Genomic DNA, 20554 nt, shown 5'->3' with positions numbered 1-20554 from the left:
CTATTCTGTTTTTATAGTTGAGGAAACTGAGGCAAAGAGAGGTTAAAGTGACTTGCCCAGGTTCATACAGCTAGTAAGGGTCTGAAGCTGAATTTGAACCTGTTTTCCTGATTCCAGGCCCATCGCTTCCTCAAGGCAACTTGAGGTGCCACAACCCATCAAAGAGCTTATATTCTATTCAAGGCGACACAACATATATGCATATTATTAAGTATACAAAAATATATACACAAAAACAAGATAAGTTCATCAGTAAGAGGGTTAATAACTCGGGGAAGGAAATTAGGAAAGGCTTCAGGTAAAATGTAGCACATGAGCTGAGCTTCTGAAAGAAGCTGTGATTCCAAGAGACTGAGGGAAAGACAGAGTACACTTGAGACATGAGGGGTGGCCTGTGCAGACACAAAATCTGCTGGCAGGGCAGAACTAGTTAGAAGGAATTGTGTGTGAGGGCTGTATCTTTTCTCCATACAGTTCTTAAAGATGTCCAATCTAATCCAAACCAATAAATATTAAGAGCCTATTGTGCTAAGTTTTGCAGGTATAATTAATAAAAAGAAAAGTCGTTGGCCCCAAGGAGCTCAAGATCTAATGCGGAAGACAACACACAAAAGCAGGGAGGGAATAGAGAAGGCTGGGAGACCAGGGGGTGTCTCGTTTGATGACGTTTGAACCAAGCAGAACAGCAGATACAGCTTGACTGTTCTGAGAGTTGCAAAGTGTTTTATTCTAGCTTTATTTCATTTGGCTCTAACTTTGGTGTTTATCTCCGGGAGAGATGGATTCTGTAGAAGGAAATGACAAACCACTTCGGTATCTTTGCCAAGAAAACCCTAAATGGGGTCACAAAGAGTTGTACATGACTGAAACGACCAAACAACAACAAAAGAGATGGATTCAGAATAATGGTTCTCATATTTAAAGTCTCTTTTATTAAACAAGTCTTTTTATTAAATTTTAAGCTTCCTTTATGAGTTCCATTTTCCACACTTCTTCGTTTTTCTTTAAAAAAAATTACAGCAGTCATATGGAAAATTACTTCCATTCTTTACTTTGTTCCCCCTATGTAGGTTCGGTGGATTAAGGAACACAAAATGGCATGAGAAGAAACCCTCACTCGCTGATAGAAATGAATCACCAATTGATTCCTTGTCTTGTCCTTCAACATGTCTTAAAACCTCGGAAATTTTATAGAGAGGACTTTGTGGTATTGTATTCCAGTGTAACAAATACTTCAGGACTTGCTTTTAGGATGTCAGCCAAAAAAATCTGAGCAGTTTCATTGAAGTCATGGGAGAAGTAAAAGACCTCTACACAACCTTCAGTGGCTTCAATTTTCTCTTTTAAATTATTTAATATGTTTGACGATGGCAAGAAGTCATGAAAATCCAAAGGTTATATTAAAATACAGCTACTGGTTCATATGCTCCAAAGCAAAGCAAGAGATTTCTTGTGGAATTTCCTTTCTTGGCCACTTGCTAATCAGAAAACCATGTGCACTATATCCTGTGATCACTTGTATTCCTGATATTTGTGCAGTCATTAAACAGGTGGCTGATTTAGTCTTCTCTCTCCCCTTTTTCTCCATCCATGATACTTACCCTGCCTCTACCTCACAAGTTCACTGCTTCCTCGATGCTATCAAACATCTCCACCCCACTTTAGTCAATGGCTATCATAGGCCCATCCTGAACCTCATTGTGACTCAGATCTCTTCTAAATCAACTTAATAAGCCTGTATTAAAGACTGCTATGAGCAAGGAACTGTGCTAACTCCTAGGACTAGAAAGACAAATAACAAAACCAGTCCTTTACAGGGACTTTCTAACCTACTAGAGGACACAACCTATAAGCAGATAAACAAAAACAAGGTAAGCTAAATAATGAGAAGATACTAATAATGGGGGTTGGAGGAAGGAGGAGGAAAAGTTTCCCCTAGGAAATAGCATCTTTTGAGATGAGTCTTGAAAATCTGTAACTCCAAAATCTTGAACTCAGAGTCCTCCCCTTGTCAGCTCTTCCCCTGTATCATACTTAGTGAACCTGCTTGGCTACATAGCTCCAATTATTCTAACCATTCCACTTCACCCTTTCCATTGGCTCTCTTCTGGCTTTATTTGACTACTCAGACTAAACCCCAGGGTGGGCCACTTTAATGCTGCCCTCATTAGCTCCTCAGACTTCCTCATTCCTTTGTCTTTACAACATCCTCATCTACAATCCAAGGTCACTTCCATATTCCCTTTTTCTGCTATGGCTACCAAGCTACTGGGACTGGAGAAAGTCACTCATCACCCACGACAAATCCATGCTTGATAACTTTAGCCCTTTGTTAACTCTTGGCAGACCATTAACACTTTATCCCTTGTTAATAACTAATGTTATTTCTAAGCCCTCAATTCTACCATGCCTGTCCCTCCCTAGTAATAAGATCAAGGTCATCCGTATTTAGAGTCAGTACTATGTTCAAATCCTTGACCTGCTCCTTAATCGCCTGTAAGACAAGTGGCATTACCTAAACTCTTGTGATCTCAGTTTTTTCATCTCTAAATTGAGAATCTGGGACTAGATATACAAGGCCCTTTTTAGGCCCAAATCCTACGAGCCTGTGACCTGGTATAAGTTTTCTCTATTGACTTCAAAACATTATCACACCTATACCTTACTCTCTATTTCATAAAATCTGTATCTTTATCTACCATCTCTTTCTTTCATGCTTTCTCAGAAAAAAAATATCACTCTTTTCCAAGGCTACCACCTCTAACTTTACCGTTTCTATCTCCTCCTCTATCTTTTAGGACTGTGTTCCATCAATTATTATATCTAATGCTTTTATGAACTTCCTTGTCTAATGTCTCCATTTTCTCTACATATAGATGGGCTTAGATCTTTTTTATACTAGAAAAATCTTTCCTTGACACTGTTACTCTTTCAGGCTATACTCCTATTTCTCTTCATCCTATCACCAAATATAAATAGACAGTTATCCCTACTTGCTCTTATATTTCCCCAGCATCCTCTCTCCTTTAGTTCCTATACTCGGAATTTTGCTAAAACAGCTGTTTCAAAGGTCACCAAAGATCTCTCAGTGGACAGATATAATCAAATTTTCTCAGTCTTTATGTACCTTGTCAATTAATATTGTTGATCACTTTCTCCTTCTAGAAACTCTCTGGTTTTGTTTCTTTATTTTTTTTATGGCATTGTTCTGCCTTGGCTCTCCTATTTCTCTGTGCATTCACTTTGTCTCTCATTCACTGACTCCACTTTTTGTTCTTGTCTATAAATGGGCTCATATCTCAAGACTCAGTGTTTAGTCCTGAGTTCTCTGGGAGTTTCACATCTTCTATGTTATTACCTCTGTTACGATGATACCCAAATTTATATCTCTAACCCTTTCTTCTCTGTTTTATCACACTATATATGTCCTATATTTAATATCAACATAACCTCATACTATTTCTAAAACCTAACCCATAATCCCTTTCCCCAAACCAGTTGTCCTTCCTGACTTTCCTGTTTCTACCAATAGTTCACGATTCTCCCAGTCATTCAGGCTAAAAGTCTTTACATTTTCTTTGATTCCTCTCTTTTCCCATCCCTTCAAATCCACTTAGTCAAAAAATTCTGTTGATTCTTCGTAATGTCACTAGCATCAAATTTCGCGTGTTATCATTGTTACTAAGGAAACTAGCTGAAGCTACAGGGAGCAGTTGAACTGCAATGTGAGTGATTAAGTGTGTGGAGGTAGCATTCAGTCGGAGTATTAAAAGACAAGAAAGGCTGGTGGGTGAATGACAGGCCACAGTGTTGTTGTCTTTGGGCAAAAATGGATTCTCAATGGAGAAAGAAAATGACCCAAGTGAGGAGCACAGGAATAGATACAACTCCACCGTGTGGGAATCCCAGAGAATTTTCCTTCACTTGGTGATCTCATCAGCAATCCTGGTTCTGATCACCATCTCAATGCTACTGATCTCACATCTACCTAAGTTGCCCCAATCTTTTTGCTGACCTCCAATTTTGCATCTCCAACTGCCTGTCAGACATATCAAACTGAATGTTTAGGAGACATCCTAAACTCAGCATATCCAAAACAGAGTTTTCCCCTTATACGCTTCCCCCTTCTTACCTTCCTTATTACCATAGAGGGCATCATCCTCCCAGTTCCTCAGGTTCACAACTTAAAAGTCATTCTTAATTCTTTGCTATTTCTTACTCCCCATATCCAATCTTGTTTAATCTATCCAAAGCTTGTCAGTGTCTTAACATCTGTTTAACACACCCCTTTTCTCCTCTGACACTGCTACCACTCTTTTGCAGGTCCTCATCACCTCACACCCAGATTACTACAATAGCCTGCCAGCAAATTTGCCTGTAAAGATTCTCCCCATTCCAATCCATCTTCCATTCAGCCTCCAAAGTTATCTTCCTAAAGCATAGGTCCATTCAAGTCATCCCCCTAGACAGTAAACTCCAGTTGCTTTCTCTTGCCTCCAGGTCAAAATACGAAACGCTCTGTTTGGCATTCAAAGTCTTCATAACCTAACCCCCTCCTACCTTTCCAATCCTCTTATACCTTACTCCCCCAAACTTATACCCTTTGATCCAGTGACAGTGGCCTCTGGCTGTTCCACAAACAAAACACTCCATTTCTAGGCTCTAAGAATAATCTATGGATGTCCCACATATCTAGAATGCTCTCCCTCCTCCACTCTGATAACCGACCTCTCTGGCTTTCTTTAAGTCCCAACTAAAATCCCACCTTCTAAAGCAGAGGTGGGGGACCTGCGGCCTCAAGGCCACACATGGCCTTCTAGGTCCTCAAGTGTGACCCTCTGACTGAATCCAAGCTTCACAGAATAAATCCTCTTAATAAAAGGATTTGTTCTGTAAAACTTGGACTCAGTCAAAAGGCTGCACCCAATACTATCTTTGAGATACGGGTTTAGTAATGTGTCAAGGGATACATATGTACAGTTAAGTGACTTTGTAGATATAGTTCCAAATTGATGGACCAATTGTGTAGCCCTGTCAATAACTGTCATTTTCCTTTTATGCTAATTTGCCAATCTGATGGTTGTAAGAGGGAATCAGTGTAGTTTTCATTTGCTCTTCTCTAATTATTGATAAATTTGGAGTGTTTATTCATAAGACTTAATAGATTATATTTCTTTCATTGAAAGCTGCCTGTTTATGTCTTTTGACCATTCATCTATTGGGGAGTAGCTAGCATTTTTATATATTTGCATTAATTCCTTACATAACTGGGATATGTCTTTTATAAGAGAAATTTCTTGTAACATTTCTCCCAGTTAATTGTTTGCCTTCTCATTTTAACTGAACTTTGTGTAAATTTCTTTTCAATTTTATGTAATCATAAATTGATTATTTTAATATCTATGTTATACTCTATATTTTTGCTGGTCATGAATTCTTCCTTGCAAAGTCATTTTCTTCCTTGTTTCTGTAATTTATAATGTGACCTTTTATACTGAAGTCATGTTTCCATTTGGAATTTACTGTTTTATACGGTATGAGATCATGGTTTATGCCTAATTTCTGCCAGATTGCTTTCCAGGTTTTGCAACGTTTTTTGTTGATTGGTGAGGTTTTGTCATGGTAGTTACATTCACTGGATTTATCAAACCTCATTATACTATATTCTTTTGCTTCTCTATGTTGTACATATAATGTATTCTATTGGTTGACTTTTTTAATACAATACCAACAGTTTTAACGATTAACACTTTTTAATATAATTTGAGATCTGACTCTCTGAAGTCTCCTTCCTTCCCATTTTTATTACTCCTGAGAATTTTGTTCTTTTGTTATGTTTCTCTTTCTAAAACAATCCTTAAATTATTTGATTTGTGTGGTACTAAATAACTTGAGATATTATGGGAATATTTATTACATTGACATGGGCCAACAACTAATAATTAATAAAATTAATGTTCTCTTTAGAACAGCTTTGATTGTATCCCAATACTTTCGCTATTTGTTTCACTCCTGCCACTGTCTGTGATAAAAATATCTCTTGTGCTTAATATTTGTTATTTGGCCAACTGATCCTTGAGGATCTTTAGTCTTCTAACTTTAAGGTTTTCATCATAGGTCTCTTACGTAATGTAGTTTTTATTATGTTGTAGTTGATAAATGATGTATGTAACATTTCTGAATTTTTTGCATTTTATTGTATTTTATGCCCTAATAGTTGGTCTGTTTTTATAAAGGTCTCATGCACAGTTATACTTTGTTCTCATTCAGTAATTGCCAGAGATTTATCATATCTAACTTTTCTAAAGTTCTATTCAGATATTATTTTATGGTTTATGTTTTTGTGAGATTTGTTTAGGTCTGAGAGGGTTACATACCCCAGACTATTATTAACTATTTCTCCCTATATTTTAATTAACTCTTTCCTTATGAATTTTTTTTTACTATGCCATTCAGTGAACATATATAAAGAATTGATACTAATTCATTGTTGGTAGTACCTTTCAGAATAATATAGTTTCTGTGTATACCCTTTGATCCAGCAATACCACTAATAGATTAGTATCCCAAAGAGATAAAAAAAAGAGACAAAGGGCCCCACAGGTACAAAAATATTTAGGGCAGCTCTTTTTGTGGTGACAAAGAATTGGAAACGGATGGGATGCCCACCAATTGGGGAATGGATGAACAAGTTGGGGTATAGAAATGTAATAGAATACTATTGTTCTATAAGAAATGATGAGCAGGTGGATTTCAGAAAAACCTGGAAAGACACAAATTGATGCTGAGTGAAGCAAACATAACAAAGACAACATTGTACACATTAACAGCAATATTGTGCAATGACCAACTTTGATAGACAGTTCCTCTCAGCAATACAATGATCTAAGATAATTCCAAAAGACCCATCATGGAAAATGCTGTCATATCTAAAAAAAGAACTATGGAGTCTGAACGCAGATTGAAGCATACTGTTTTCTCTCCTTTTTTCATTTTGTTTGTTATTTCCTGTGGTTTTTCCCCTCTGTTCTGATTTTTTCTTTCACAACATGACTAATGTGGAAATATATTTAACTTATATCATGTATGTACAACTTATATGTTTACCTTATATCAGATTGCATGCTACCTTGGGTAAGGGAGAGGGGTGGGAGGGAGAAAAAACTTGGAATTCAAAATCTTATAAAAGTGAATGTTGAAAACAAAAAAGTAAAAAAAAATACAGTTTCACTATTTCTCTCATTTAATCCTATTTTACTATTGAATTATCTGATAAAATACTTGCTGTCTCTGCTTTTTTGATTTTCCCTAAGACATAACAGATTTTGTATCATCACTTTATTTTAATTTTAATTATTTTTGTTTCAAATGTTTCTTTTAAACAGCATATTGTTGGATTCATCTTTCTAATCCAGTCTGCTACCCTCTTCCATTTTATGTCAGTTCATACCTTTCTCATTCAGATTTAGTACTTTAATGTCTGTGATTACCTCCTTTCACTCCTCTTTCACTTCTTCCTCTCTTTGTCCACTGCCCCACTCTTTACATGGAAGAAGTGAGTAGTAAAAGAAGACTATCCTTGATGCTAGCAGTCTTTATCTGATGTAATCTACTTCTGTTCCACTGTTCCTCTTCTCTTCTTCCTGACCAATATCTGATCACAGAATAATATCTTTTTTATTTTCTTCCCCTCTTTTCAATCCACCCTATGCAATTGGAGATTTTTGTTTATTTGTTTATGACTAATTTCTCCCTGAATCTATACCCTCTTAACCTCCATTTTCCCTCTCTGTGTTCCTTCCTGAATCCTTCTTAAGCTTAATGTATTTCTACATCAATCTCTTTGTGAGTATTTATGTTCTCTTTCTCCTTTCTTCCCTAGAGTCTCAGACTCTAATTTACTCAAACCTTTTTGAGTATGGTTTTGTACTTCTCATGTTAAACTTTATTCTTCTTCCATTTTTTCCTTAGCATTCTTCTTTCCCTTCCTTTCCCTAGAATTATCACATTATATATATATATATATATATATATATATATATGTATATGTGAATAAATGTATAAACATTACATGCGCATATACATGTGTATATATACATACGCACACACATGTATATACATATATATATATATATATACATAAACATATCTTTTATTCTAGAAATTCATGGAGAATTTGTGGAAAATCTGATTTTCTTTGCAGTGGAGAACTATTAGTAGCCAGCAAAGAAATTCATAGAGATTAATGAAGACAATTTTATTGATCATACTCAAGGAAATGTTGCTTGGGGCCAGGTCTAGGGACAAGAAAGACTACATATGTTCACATCTATCTTTAAGGAGTAAAAATGCTCTTAGTTTAGTAATTAGTGGGATGTGCCACTGTAGGAAGCTTTCATCATGTGAGACTTTTCAATTCAAGCCTTAGCCCTGAGTGAGGAAGTTACAAATGGAACAGCATAGTATAGTGGGAAATAGCTGAATCAGAAAGTGTAGGTTCAGATCCTGACTTTGGCACTTATTACCTGTGTCATCTTAGGCAAGTCAGCTCCTTGTTTCGGGACTCACTTTCCTCAGCTGTAAAATAAGAGGGTGCATCTTCAGGTTAAGCACCATAGTCTCATTCTAATCTTCCTTTTTGACATTGTTTCGTTACTTCCTTTCACATAATCTTGGGTCCAGATGAACTACTACCTGTCCCTGAAAATCAACATTCCATCTGCCATCACTATGCATTTAACATGCCTGAAAAGCAGTTCTTCCTCATTTCCATGTCTCAGAATCCTTATCTTCCTTCCTTGCTTTTGCTTTCCTTTGGTGCCTCTCAAATTGTTGCCTTATCTGGGCACATATTATATCCCCTAAGTAGAATGGAAGCTGTTTGAGATGAGGAAAAATTTCATGTTTATCTTCATATCCTCAGTGCACATATAAAGTGCTTAATAAAAGTTTGTTGAATTGGTGACAACAACCAAAATAATGGTGAGGAAGTATCAAAATTCTCTGCTTTTCACATATTGAATGTAATAGGTATCAAGAATTCTAAGCTATGACATATTTCCAGGTTTTAAAAACATCCTTCATTTTTCACTGTCTGGAAAATGAGGAGGGGGTGGTTAGGAAGCTAATTATAAAAGAGCTCCAGGCAGCGTTGTATAGTTTCCTAAGAAACAAAGCGGTGTTCAAAAATGAAAACTGTGAAAATGTATTACTGACCCACTTACTATCCTAAGTGCTTCACAATTTGCTTTTTTTAAAAGAGACTTTAAAGTAACGTCTATCTTTACCAGCCATCCAAAAGAACAAATTTATCAGTTTTCCCTTATTTAGGTTGCAACATGCATGGTAACTACAAATCTTTGCACCTAACTTTGTCTTTTCCTTAATTTTTACCTAGGATGAAAAATAACATTCTCTTAGGGAAAACAGTTTGTTCAGATATTTAAAATTTGGCCTCTAAGCTTCGGTTTAAAATATATACGTATATATATATATATGTATATATATACATATATTTATATATGTATATATATGTATATATATACATATATTTATATATGTATATATGTATACATATATAAATTAAAGCTTTTACTTGTTTTGACACAGTTAGAACTGACACACAATAGCTCTCAAGGGGAAATGACATAATATCATCAGAATTTGTCACTCCCAAAAGTATTGAGTCAAGAGCCTTGTGACCTTCTCAAATGATATGTGCTGCTGAAAAAAGCAACTGAATTGCTGATGTCCTATATCTAGATCTAAGAAAGCATGCCTGACATAAAAAAAACATAAACTAGTAAGAACCTTCTGAACAGCTGTGTGTTCCTCAAATAAGAAGTCAACTAAAGAGAGAGCTTGGATCCCCAGAATGAATGAATAAATGAATGAATTAATAAAGCATTTATTACGTACTTACTATACAAAAAGCACTATGCTAAGTTACCAGGATCAAATAAAAATGTAAGGCACTCTCAGATCTCAAGGTACTCACACAGAAAACAACATCTACAGAAGATTCAGCTGCAAATCTGAAGTTTCTGTCATCCTTAGGTTGCAGCAGCAAAATAGATGGTTATTCTTCTTCTTTGATGTCAATTCCACTGATAAAATCACATCTGTTTCAGATGTTGAATCATTTGACAGTGCCAAGGACTTCAGTGTCTAGAACTATAACACCTGTAGGACCAGTCATCAAGCTGCATCTCCATAGGAGCTGCTTCCCAAGATGATAACTAAGGACATTGGTACGGGAGCATTGCTATTCCAAAGCTTCTTGGTTTAGGGCTCTGGGCTGCATCCATCAGGTTCTGAGAGGATGTGGTTGTGGTTTGAATTGCCTGGCACATGCTATTTCCTCTCTCTCCCTCAAGTTTAGGGAGTGATAGGAGGGCTCCCATCAGGTACTCTGATTTGCTTGCCCTATGGCTGATTAGCTGTTAGTGGGAATTATTGGCCCCTTCACAGATGTTGTCTCCCTGGGTGATGTCTGTAAGGGCTGGGCTAGAAGCAGGATTTTAACTTCCTTCTTTAAATCTAGTCCCTTTGTCAAAATTGATACAGTTTAATATTTTTCAAGTAGTCTAAAAAGTACATGCCCAATGTGTCATTTTTAAAAAAGAATAATCAACTATGAAAAGTTTATACACTTTCTTGCTTTTCTATTTGCATGAAATGGCATAGTACTGCTATATTCCACTATCAGTCTTACCACTTATAGTTCCATAATTCAGTTTTATAGTGGGTGATCATCAGTAAACTGAGAAATGGCCTTTCAAATTTAAAAGCCTATGCTATTCCCCTAGTCAAAAATGGACTTGTGCACAGCATTTTTCATACAAATATTTCTATATAATGTCATACATAGACATGCGATTCTTATGGAGACACACTGTATACTTTTTTCAAATGAAAACAGATTAGCTACTAAAATTTATGAAGATATATTTTCTTATAATGAAACTTGTTCCCCATCTTATTGGGCATATTTGAAGTATATGTATTATTGGATGGGGAAAGATCATTTGGGGAACTTGTAACGTTTATTTATATACTTACAAATACATTTGATGTAGGAACAGCATTTAAATGAAATTATTCAAGCATGATAATTTTATTTAGCAAGCTACTTTCTTTGTTCCTCTATTTTATGCTTTCTTCTACTGGATGCTTTTCAAGAGAAAAGTTTAATAAAAATGAGAATCTGTTTTCTTCCTTTTCTCTTTCTTCCTCCACATAGCCAGAATTATATAAAACATGTTTCTTTTTTGGAATTCCTGTAAAGGTACTGAGCCTCTTACATGTTCTTTAGAAGAGGAAAAAATATTTGAAGGAAAAGACAAATTCTCTAAGTAAAGTGAAGCAAAATCAATCACTCCTGCATCTAATTGACCATTGGTCTTTTACCAAGAGGCACTTTTACAATACAGTGCTCCTATTTTAGTTGGTTTCAGGACAGCTACTATCTTTGTGAGTCTTGATATTTCAAGGGTGAGATTGAAGCATCCCACCCCATTTAAGCCTGATACCTTAACTAGGTGAGAACATGTCTCCATCTACCAGTTAATCAAAAGACCTTACACTAAGTTTGAAAAGTCTTTGAAAAACATTTGATAAAATAAAAAAAAATGTCAGATAAGAGCACAGTCACAATTGACTGTGGAATTTCGTTAGTCCCTCTGGGTCCTATATAATAGCATGAATTTGCTAAAATGGGAAGTTATTCTAGAAACTGGAAAAACGTGGTTTTCTAGTACACCACTGATGAGGATATGTCTGCCTGGCAAGATAGGAGGAGGGGAAAATTGCAGCTTTAAAAAGGTCTCCTGCCTTCACCATTATGTCATCAGATGAGGACTTTCCAACTTTGAAGAGCCCAAAGGGACTTTGTACGTCCCGTCTTCCCACTGGTATCCTAAGGAGCATCACTGGATCAGCTGGTAACATTGGGAGTCAAGGGTTTATGGATTCAGATTCCTCATGCTTAAAGGCAATTACTTGAGCATGCCACAAATGGGTAAAGGGACTTCTAGAAACCAGGAGCTGAGAGTCAAACATTTGCTACATTTGCTTGCCAAGCTTGAGCTCTCTTCCCTTGGATTCTGTATGTACTTCTGGAAAAGGTGTTGCAGACCTTTAGGGGGTTGTTTTATACCCACTGTTCTAAATGGATTACATTAGTAAATACCTCTTTCTAAAGGTTACTTAAGGAAAGCTGATTAAATGATTCTCAATTTATAATCTTGGGGGGAAGTATACCAATAGGGACTCAAGCCAGCGGCATCGGAGAATTTCCTCTGACTCTTCAGGGGTACATCTAGGGCCCTAAGGTAGAGATGTAGCTAGCCAAGCTCCGGAGATATGACTCAACAGCAGGAGTTGGGATTAGGATACCATAAAGCTTACATGGGCTCAGTATTAACGATGGAATTTGATTTATTGAAATGAATAATAGTGTCCATCAAAGGAGATGAATTTTTTAAAACCCCACACCAATGTGCAAAATAAAATTTAAAATTCATATAGTTCACAGTTCAAATAAGAGCGAATATTACTAGGAGTCTATTCCCCACCCACACCACCCACGGGGACTATTTACTAACCTACTTCTAGTAAACATTTGGAGTATTAATTAGCATTCAAAGGACACCAGGTATTTACTTTGAAATCCCTGGATGTTTCTGAAAGTCTAACAACCTCAAAGGCAAAGTTAGCAATGGTAGCTGCAGCTGAGAAGAAAAAGATGCAGCAAGCACCAGAATCTTCCATGGGGTTAATTGCAGTATTTCAGTGCCATTATGGGATCCTGAAACCCAATTCTAAGGAGATGAGAGAATAAAAAGTCTCAGTAGGATTCATTAAAATTGTACCTTTTGTCTTTTCACGGTGCAGGCCACTACAAAATAATGTCTACTCTTCAAAGACAAACGTGAGGCAGCTGAGACAAGCCAAAACTCATTAGTACAATAAGTACATCCAAATTTTAGTAGTTACAAGTGGAGCTGGTTCATGCAGAGGTTAGCTAAATAGTTATTTTAAGGACTCACTGTCCTTTCTGGGAAAATTAACAGTGCAAATGTCAAAAGTCCCTCATGATTTAAAAAATTAGGACAGTTCTTTAATGTCAGATAAATATCTGTTCTGCAAATATGGGTTTCACCTACTTAATTACTGTAGACCCATTAAATGTTTATTCAGCTCCTTACAGTTAGTAGAGCTGTTCTGAAATAATAATACCTACTTATCTCTATTAGACATAGGGGTCATTGGGAACGCTGCAATTACCAAGTCTTTAGCAGGTGAGATACTTAAATCACTATAATTTTTAGCCAAAATTGTTTTATATAGACCAAAAAGATAGGTAGATAGACAGACAGACAGATAGTTGTTTGTCTTTTGTTTTTGAAGAGGAGCAATAACATCATCTTGACTTATGCGTGAATTGGATTTAAGGGAGGCAACTGCAATAGATAGAGAGATGATAGATAGATAGATAAAAGAAACTGCAGAAAATACCTTTAAAAATCTTACTTTCAGGTCATTTATGAAAAAGGTTATGACTATTTGTTACAAGATAAAGAGTGAATAACAGATCTCCTCAGAATAAAAACCTGGTTTTGAAGTTTGGCCAGTTGTAACTGTATCGTTATTGAAGGATCAGGGGGAACCATGTTTCTTCTGCTCAGCAAATGCTCAGTGTGACTCATCCAACTTGCCTAAATGTGTTGGACTTTTTTCTTTAAATTTCTTTTGGTTTTCTTTGCTACTGGTACTTTTGTCATGATACATTTTTACTCCTCATTTCAGTAAATTTAGAAGTATTTCAGCTACTTTAACTATTTCTTCTGTTGGTAGCTTCTAAGTCATAAACATTTTTTTTCTTTCAAGGAAAACATTTTCAGTAGGTTCTGTTCTGTCCTTCGAAATCCTAAAACAGTTCAATACCTATCTGGGTCACAGTGGGGGGAGACTGAAGGAGTATTAGACCTAGAGTCAGAGGAGTTGGGTTTGAATGTCTGCTTTGCTATTTGCTACCTTGTGTGGCTTTGGACAAGTTCTCTCTCAGCCCTACTTCCTTCTTCTGTGAAATCAGGAAATTGGATTATATGGCTGCTCAGGTTCTTTACAACTGATTACCTACTCCTCTGCCATATTCTCCAAACTACACAGATACTAAAATCTGTAATGAGTAGGAATTGAGGGTGGCCAGAGACCTAAGGATCCTCCTTATCTCTGAAGGAGTGTGCCACATTAGCTTCTCCTGATGGAAGCCTCCTGGACTGACATATGAATCAATGGATTATAACAGAATTGCTTCTGGTAGAAAGGAAAATTTGCCCAGTGCAAGTAAAGCTAATATGATAATAAAGCACAGAAAGTCAACCCCTTTTCTCCCCAAATGCACCATACAACATTCCCTATACAATATTCCTTCTTAGATGTTTCTTTATTTAATTTATGGAATAAAACAAGCATTTCCATGACAAAGTTAATGTCCTTTTTAAGTAGACCAATATACTATTAAGTTTTTAAAACAAGATTATCACATAAATACATGTATTTCAGATTAGACCCCAGGAAGATTCTACTATTAAAGTAGAGCTTTTTGTATTATGAATGCTTATTTTCAGTTAATTATTTGTTTTTAGACTTGATATGCATTCTCAGGATTTGACTATTTCATCACAAATTCTGTTAAAGTTTGTCTTGTACACTGCACCCAAGAGTCCAAAGCCACCATTCAGGGGAGCAACACCTGTGGGAAAAGAGTGCACTATCCCTACTGCCGTCAACATGAACAGCTCAACCAGCTGCCACTTTCAGGGTTGGGAAGCTAGCCTGGCTCAAGTAACAAGGTGCCCCAAGGGAGAGAAATGTCATGGCATGCATGCCAAGTCAAGGCACTGTCCTTAGACCTGCTGGAAATAGCCCAGGATCCTGTGCTCAATAACCTGGGCTCCATTCCCAGGCCATCTGTCCTGTTTCTAGCTTAGCCGCCATAGCCATCATCTAGAACAATCCCTATATAGAAGGTGCCTGCCATCCCCACCATCACTGATACATGAATTGCAGACCAGTTGCTATTAATGGGCAAGTAATCACAAATAATCTGGGAACAGCAATGCCCCTAGTGAGTACTTGTTTCCACTGAGCTTTTATAGCCATCCTCCAGGGAAGCAACTCTCATGAAGGTGGGGGCTGGCAAATGCCTCTACACTTGATACAGCTTTTCTCCTATCCCTACGCTCTCTCGGTAGCCACCAAAAACCCAGGAAATAAAGTTCCCATCAATAAATTCCTTGGCATTGTCAAATATCTCATCACAAATGGGTATGGTTTTATTAATGAAAGTGAACCAAAGAAGATGTGTTACCATCTGCATTGCTTCAGAAAAAGGGCTACAGTGCCTTGCCATCTGATTTGTAGTTGAATCCTATTTGTGTTGTATTTTGCTAATAGAATATGAGCTCCTTGAAAGTTGGATTTGGATTACTTTTCTACGTGTTTCTCCAGAGATTTCCACCTAGAAAATCTTTTCTTTTTCATTTTCAAGTTTTTTTATTATTATTTTTTCAATCATTTATATGCATGGACCCCTTTAGCAGTCTGGTGAAGTGTTTGGACCCATCTCAGAAAAAATGATTTTAAATGCATAAAACAAATACATAGATTTGAAAAGGAAACCAGTTATAGTAAAATAGTTATCTCACTGTGTATGCGTATATGTATTTATACATATATACATTTATATATATACATATATTCACATACACATACACATGTATCAAGTAAGCCAAGTTCATACCAAGTATTTCCAGCTTAAGAAACTTTGATTTACAGACATATGTCTGAATTATAGAGTATATGTGTAAAAAAAGATTTCCCTTGAGAAAGTAGCCCAATTGCCTCAAGAATGGAGAATCAAACTAAACGTAACATACATTTTTCATGCTACTCATTTTATAATTTACTCCTTTCTCTGAATATAATAATAGCTAAAATTACATAATATATTTCAGTGAAAGAAGACTTTTCCATTGACCCTTGCTTTTGTAAAGAGTTTGAAATGTTTGAAGAACATAAAAATGTTATTTTAAAAAACAAACTTTTTTTTCTTTTTTGCAGAGTTCAAATATTTGTTTGCTGTATTACAAGAGACAATTAGTCAAAAAGACCAAAGCCCATGTCATCATCTGATTCCTTTGTTTCCTCTGTCTTCTCTTCAGCAGAGCTAGCAGCAGGGACAGCACCCCTAGTAGGAGCAGAACCAGCTGCTGGGGCAGCCCCACCAACTCCTACATTGCAGATAAGACTTCCAACATCAGTGTTGGCCACACAGCCTTGCAAACAGACCAGTACAGAAAGGTTCGACATGTACACCTGTTGTTTTAATGAGGGCATTGATTTTATCCTCCCTGTGACCTCATCTTCATGCAGGATGAGGGCCAAGTAGACGAAGAAGAGCTCAGAGATGGAGGCCATTTCCTAGGCTGCCTATCTTGGTGCTAGTGCCTGGCTGAAGCAAGCTTCAGCCTCATCCCAACGTGACCTTAGCTTCCTGGGAAGGACCAAGCCTTGACAAACTTTGTTCTAAGTGAATTATTATAATTATTGCTATTGTCATCTATTCTCACTTTTGTTTTGCTGACCTATGTTCCCACTCAGATTATGTTAGGAATTTTATGTAGAAGATGAGACTTTTGATTTGGCTATCTGGTCTTTGAAATTCTATTCCTTTCTATTTGTCTTCAACAAAGTCTCTTTAATGTTATACAGAACCTGAATTTATTCTTCTATTGTTCTTATTCATTTCCTTAAAATTTCAATTTTCCATTTTCTGTTCTTTTTTGCCTTCTCTAAATTCCATTCCCCACAAGCATTTTCTCTGTAGTCAAAATTCCTTTGTGGGCCTCTATAATTAAGGCATCCATTGAATTAAAAGATTCAAATATATTATTCTATTAAATATGGTGAACTTTCTTGTCCCTTTTATGTCTTTTATTTCACTTGAACTGTATTATATCAGCTGCTTTGTTACTGATGTCTTTCTTATATTCTTCAAAAGATTTCTTTATAATCGTGTTTCTGGTTTTTCTTAACTGAAAACACCAAATTGGGTTTTCCTGGTTTTGTGCTATGCATTCTTTATTGCTCCCCTAAATTAAAAAAAAAAACCATAATTTTTCTCTTTGGTAGAAGAACCACGTGTGTGTGTATATACTTATAAATCCATCTTTTCTGATGTTCACCAGCAATTAATTTTCAGTATTAGACCAGGATCTGTTTGAGATGCTTTAAAGCTTTGACACATTTTACCATTAGCCTGGGAACTGTCTAATATTCAATATTAAATGAAAACCAAGACACAAAAAATCCCTCTCTCTCAGATCTCATTTCCCCATATGTTATAAATGGCAGACTACAAAAGCTTATTCAGTCCATGTGCAGCTGAAACATTGTTTTATATTCTCTGTACTATAGAGCCTAGCTACCATGTAATATAATTATTTGTAATGGAAAATAATAAAAATGGCAATAATTAGATCCATAAAAATGCAAGAACGTTTCTGAGAAATGTGATCATACCAAACATTCATAATGTGCAAGCTCCATGAAATGATACATTTAACAAATAGAAAGACCTGATGGAGGAGATCAAATTTACTTAAGAAGCAGGGTGAGGTAAATATTGTCCCTAATGTCCCATCTATTTTCTACTACAGTGTTACTGAGGTTGCTTTCTAGAAGTCTACAAAGGATGAACTCACATCCTAATACTTTTATTCAACTAAAATGGATAGTGATTTTAATCTGTACAATAGTCCATAGAACAATAAATATAAAAGAATAATTGCAGGATAGCAATATGTCTTGGAGCCATTTCAATATGAACCCTTTAGAAAATTTTGAGAAGAATGTGACTGTTAATAAATCATTCAATAATAATAATCCATCTTCCACGTTTTTGGGGGGGGCAATATGGGGAAGCAGCAAAGGGAATGCTAGCCAGGGCCATGTTCAATGGATTTCATGTACTCTGAGAATGTTATTGTAACAGTGATAGATCAATAGGAATTCTGAAATGTTGGTCATTTAGGTTCTGGTGATTCCACAGATTAGGTTAGCACCCTTGCTGGTGTGATGTAATTGAAACTGCTATGATGTTAAGAAATAGAGTTGTAGGCAGGCCTTACCTGCAATCATTGTCATGATCAATTTAACATAGAAGATAGTAAATAGTGGGTAGTGCTCTTTTGTGTTCTGATATCACAACAAGGTACCACATATTGGAACAAATCATAAATACCAATAATATAACTATAGGAAATTATTCTGTGTGGATACCATTGACTGAAAAAATTGATAAATCATGAGTGGAAAAAATTGACAAATCATGGACTGAAAACATGAATGCTTTTATAAGGAACTAGTACTATATCATAACTGAACTAAAAACTGATCTTACCAGTTAGACGCAAAGACTTCCTATTTCTTTTTGTCAACAATATTCTCAGCTCCAGGTAACATAGCAAATTATAGTAGATCAATGGAAACCAGTCATGAAAAAGAAATTAATTCCTTCACCCACCACTAATACAGGTTGACATATTATCTGCAATGTATAGTCTTAGAGAGTTGCCTAGGGCATTAAGAGATTAAGTGACCTGCATAGGGCCATTAGAGGTAGAATTTGAACCCAGATCTTCCTGGCTTTTTAGGCTAGTTCTTTATCAATTACCCCATAGCTACCCAAAATGAAATGGTAAAAGTGATGTAGATGTCTTAAATGATTTTGAGCATATGGGCATACTCAGAATGGAGTTCTGAAAAATCCTTTTTTGATAGTGGTGTCATGAATCCAACTAACAGACCAACTATACCAAAGCATAGTAATTCAAAAAATCTGACATTGGCCATAATCATAATGGGTGAATGTATTCCTCTACAATATTTGACAGCAAGTGAAAAATATGTCAGGATCTGCTCATAACAATGTATGTGCTACGGCTATTGTCTTGGTAAAGATCATAGGAGAAAAAGTGGGTTACCAAAGAATACCACTAAAGACAGTAATTAAATACCACCCTGGCAAAGCATATTCAAGAACACATTAAATACCTACAAAAAAACTTAGAAGTTTATAACAATAACAAGCCAGTACACATAGAAGAAAACTTGAATACCATATTGCCCAATTAAGCAGCATCTGTTGTTTGCTTTTTTTTGTATCCTTGGTATTTAGCACAGTGCCTGGCACGTGGTAGGTCCTTAATAGATGTTTATTGACTGAATAACAATAAAACACAGAGTATAGAATCCAGAAAATAAAAGTACATTAGAAATATATCATTCATCATCAATTAAAAGTGAGCTACAAAAATCTTAAAGTGATACAATGAGAAGCACAAAGAAAAAACAATTCAACATTAGTCCAAAACTATGATATACAAGTTTCAGAAATATACATATATACACATACATATATATATGTATATGATATATGTATATATGTATAGATACATATACACATATAAGAAACTAGGAAGAAACAGGATGTGGAGAATTTCTGGTAATCTTTATCTTTAAAAGAATCTCAACACAACAATATCATTAACTGGATCAAAAGTGAAACAAAAAGTTTTCATACATGTAATATAAAGAATGATGGAACGATTATGCCAAGAAAAATGACTAAAATCACAGATTATCTGATAAATTAGAAAATGGAAGGTCCAGATATAATTATTAACTTTTGTATTAAAATACAAAATTGGCATGATGCTTTAGGTCTTTCAGGGAGACAGTTTAAGCCAGCTATAGTTCTCACTAATTTTATGTTCATTATTATCACTCCTGAATAGAATTATGCAGGACTTTCCAGTCAAAAAAGAGGGTTGTGCCAAAACATCATATTAATCACTTGATACATATTGATGGCATGAAGTTATATGGTTTCAAAGAAAGCACATTTAACAACCCAATGGAAACTTTCTCCAGATATACAAAAGTGTCACATGGAATCAATAAGTGTAAAAGTCTTAAGTGGGTCAATAAATAATAAAGACTGAAGGATGTGAACTTGAATTTGGAAGTAAAATTGAATCAATGAATATAGACGATGTTTACAAATGCTTTGATATTCACCAAGCAAAATAGAACATAACACTACCTCCCGGGAAGAAAGCTGAGATCGCGTATGTTAAGAAACTGACTGGCATCCTAAACTCAAATTTAATAGGAAGTACACAATTGGAGCCATTGCCTAGTCTTAATGTCTTCTGGTAATACTAACCTCAACATCTTTTGGCATGGTAAAATGGACAATAGCAGATATAAATGGTATTTAAACAAACCCTATACAATGAATGTAGTAATGAAATAGTGATAAAACACAGAGCTCATCTCCCCAAGATAGCTATAGAAACATAGTATTTCCTCATCAAAGAGAAGAAAAAGGATTGATAGATGTCCATAGAATACATGATATTATAGAAATCCTTTTGAAACAGCCATATCTTGTTTCATAAAGAATAACAATGTGTATACACTA

The 20554-nt window shown here is 35.7% G+C and overlaps 1 protein-coding gene across 1 annotated transcript; it reads right to left on the bottom strand.

Annotated features, from left to right (window-relative positions):
- Nucleotides 1-16164: 16164 nt before the first annotated feature.
- On the bottom strand, nucleotides 16165-16485 carry LOC118842471 (60S acidic ribosomal protein P1-like). The gene has a single exon (XM_036749960.1). The coding sequence runs from the start codon at nucleotides 16483-16485 to the stop codon at nucleotides 16165-16167; it is 321 nt and encodes a 106-aa protein (XP_036605855.1).
- Between the last annotated feature and the right edge of the window lie 4069 nt (nucleotides 16486-20554).

The sequence above is a fragment of the Trichosurus vulpecula genome, chromosome 3, assembly GCF_011100635.1.
Source record: "Trichosurus vulpecula isolate mTriVul1 chromosome 3, mTriVul1.pri, whole genome shotgun sequence".
In the NCBI taxonomy this organism is placed as follows: Eukaryota; Metazoa; Chordata; class Mammalia; order Diprotodontia; family Phalangeridae; genus Trichosurus; species Trichosurus vulpecula.
This window is presented reverse-complemented; position numbering and strand designations above follow the sequence as displayed.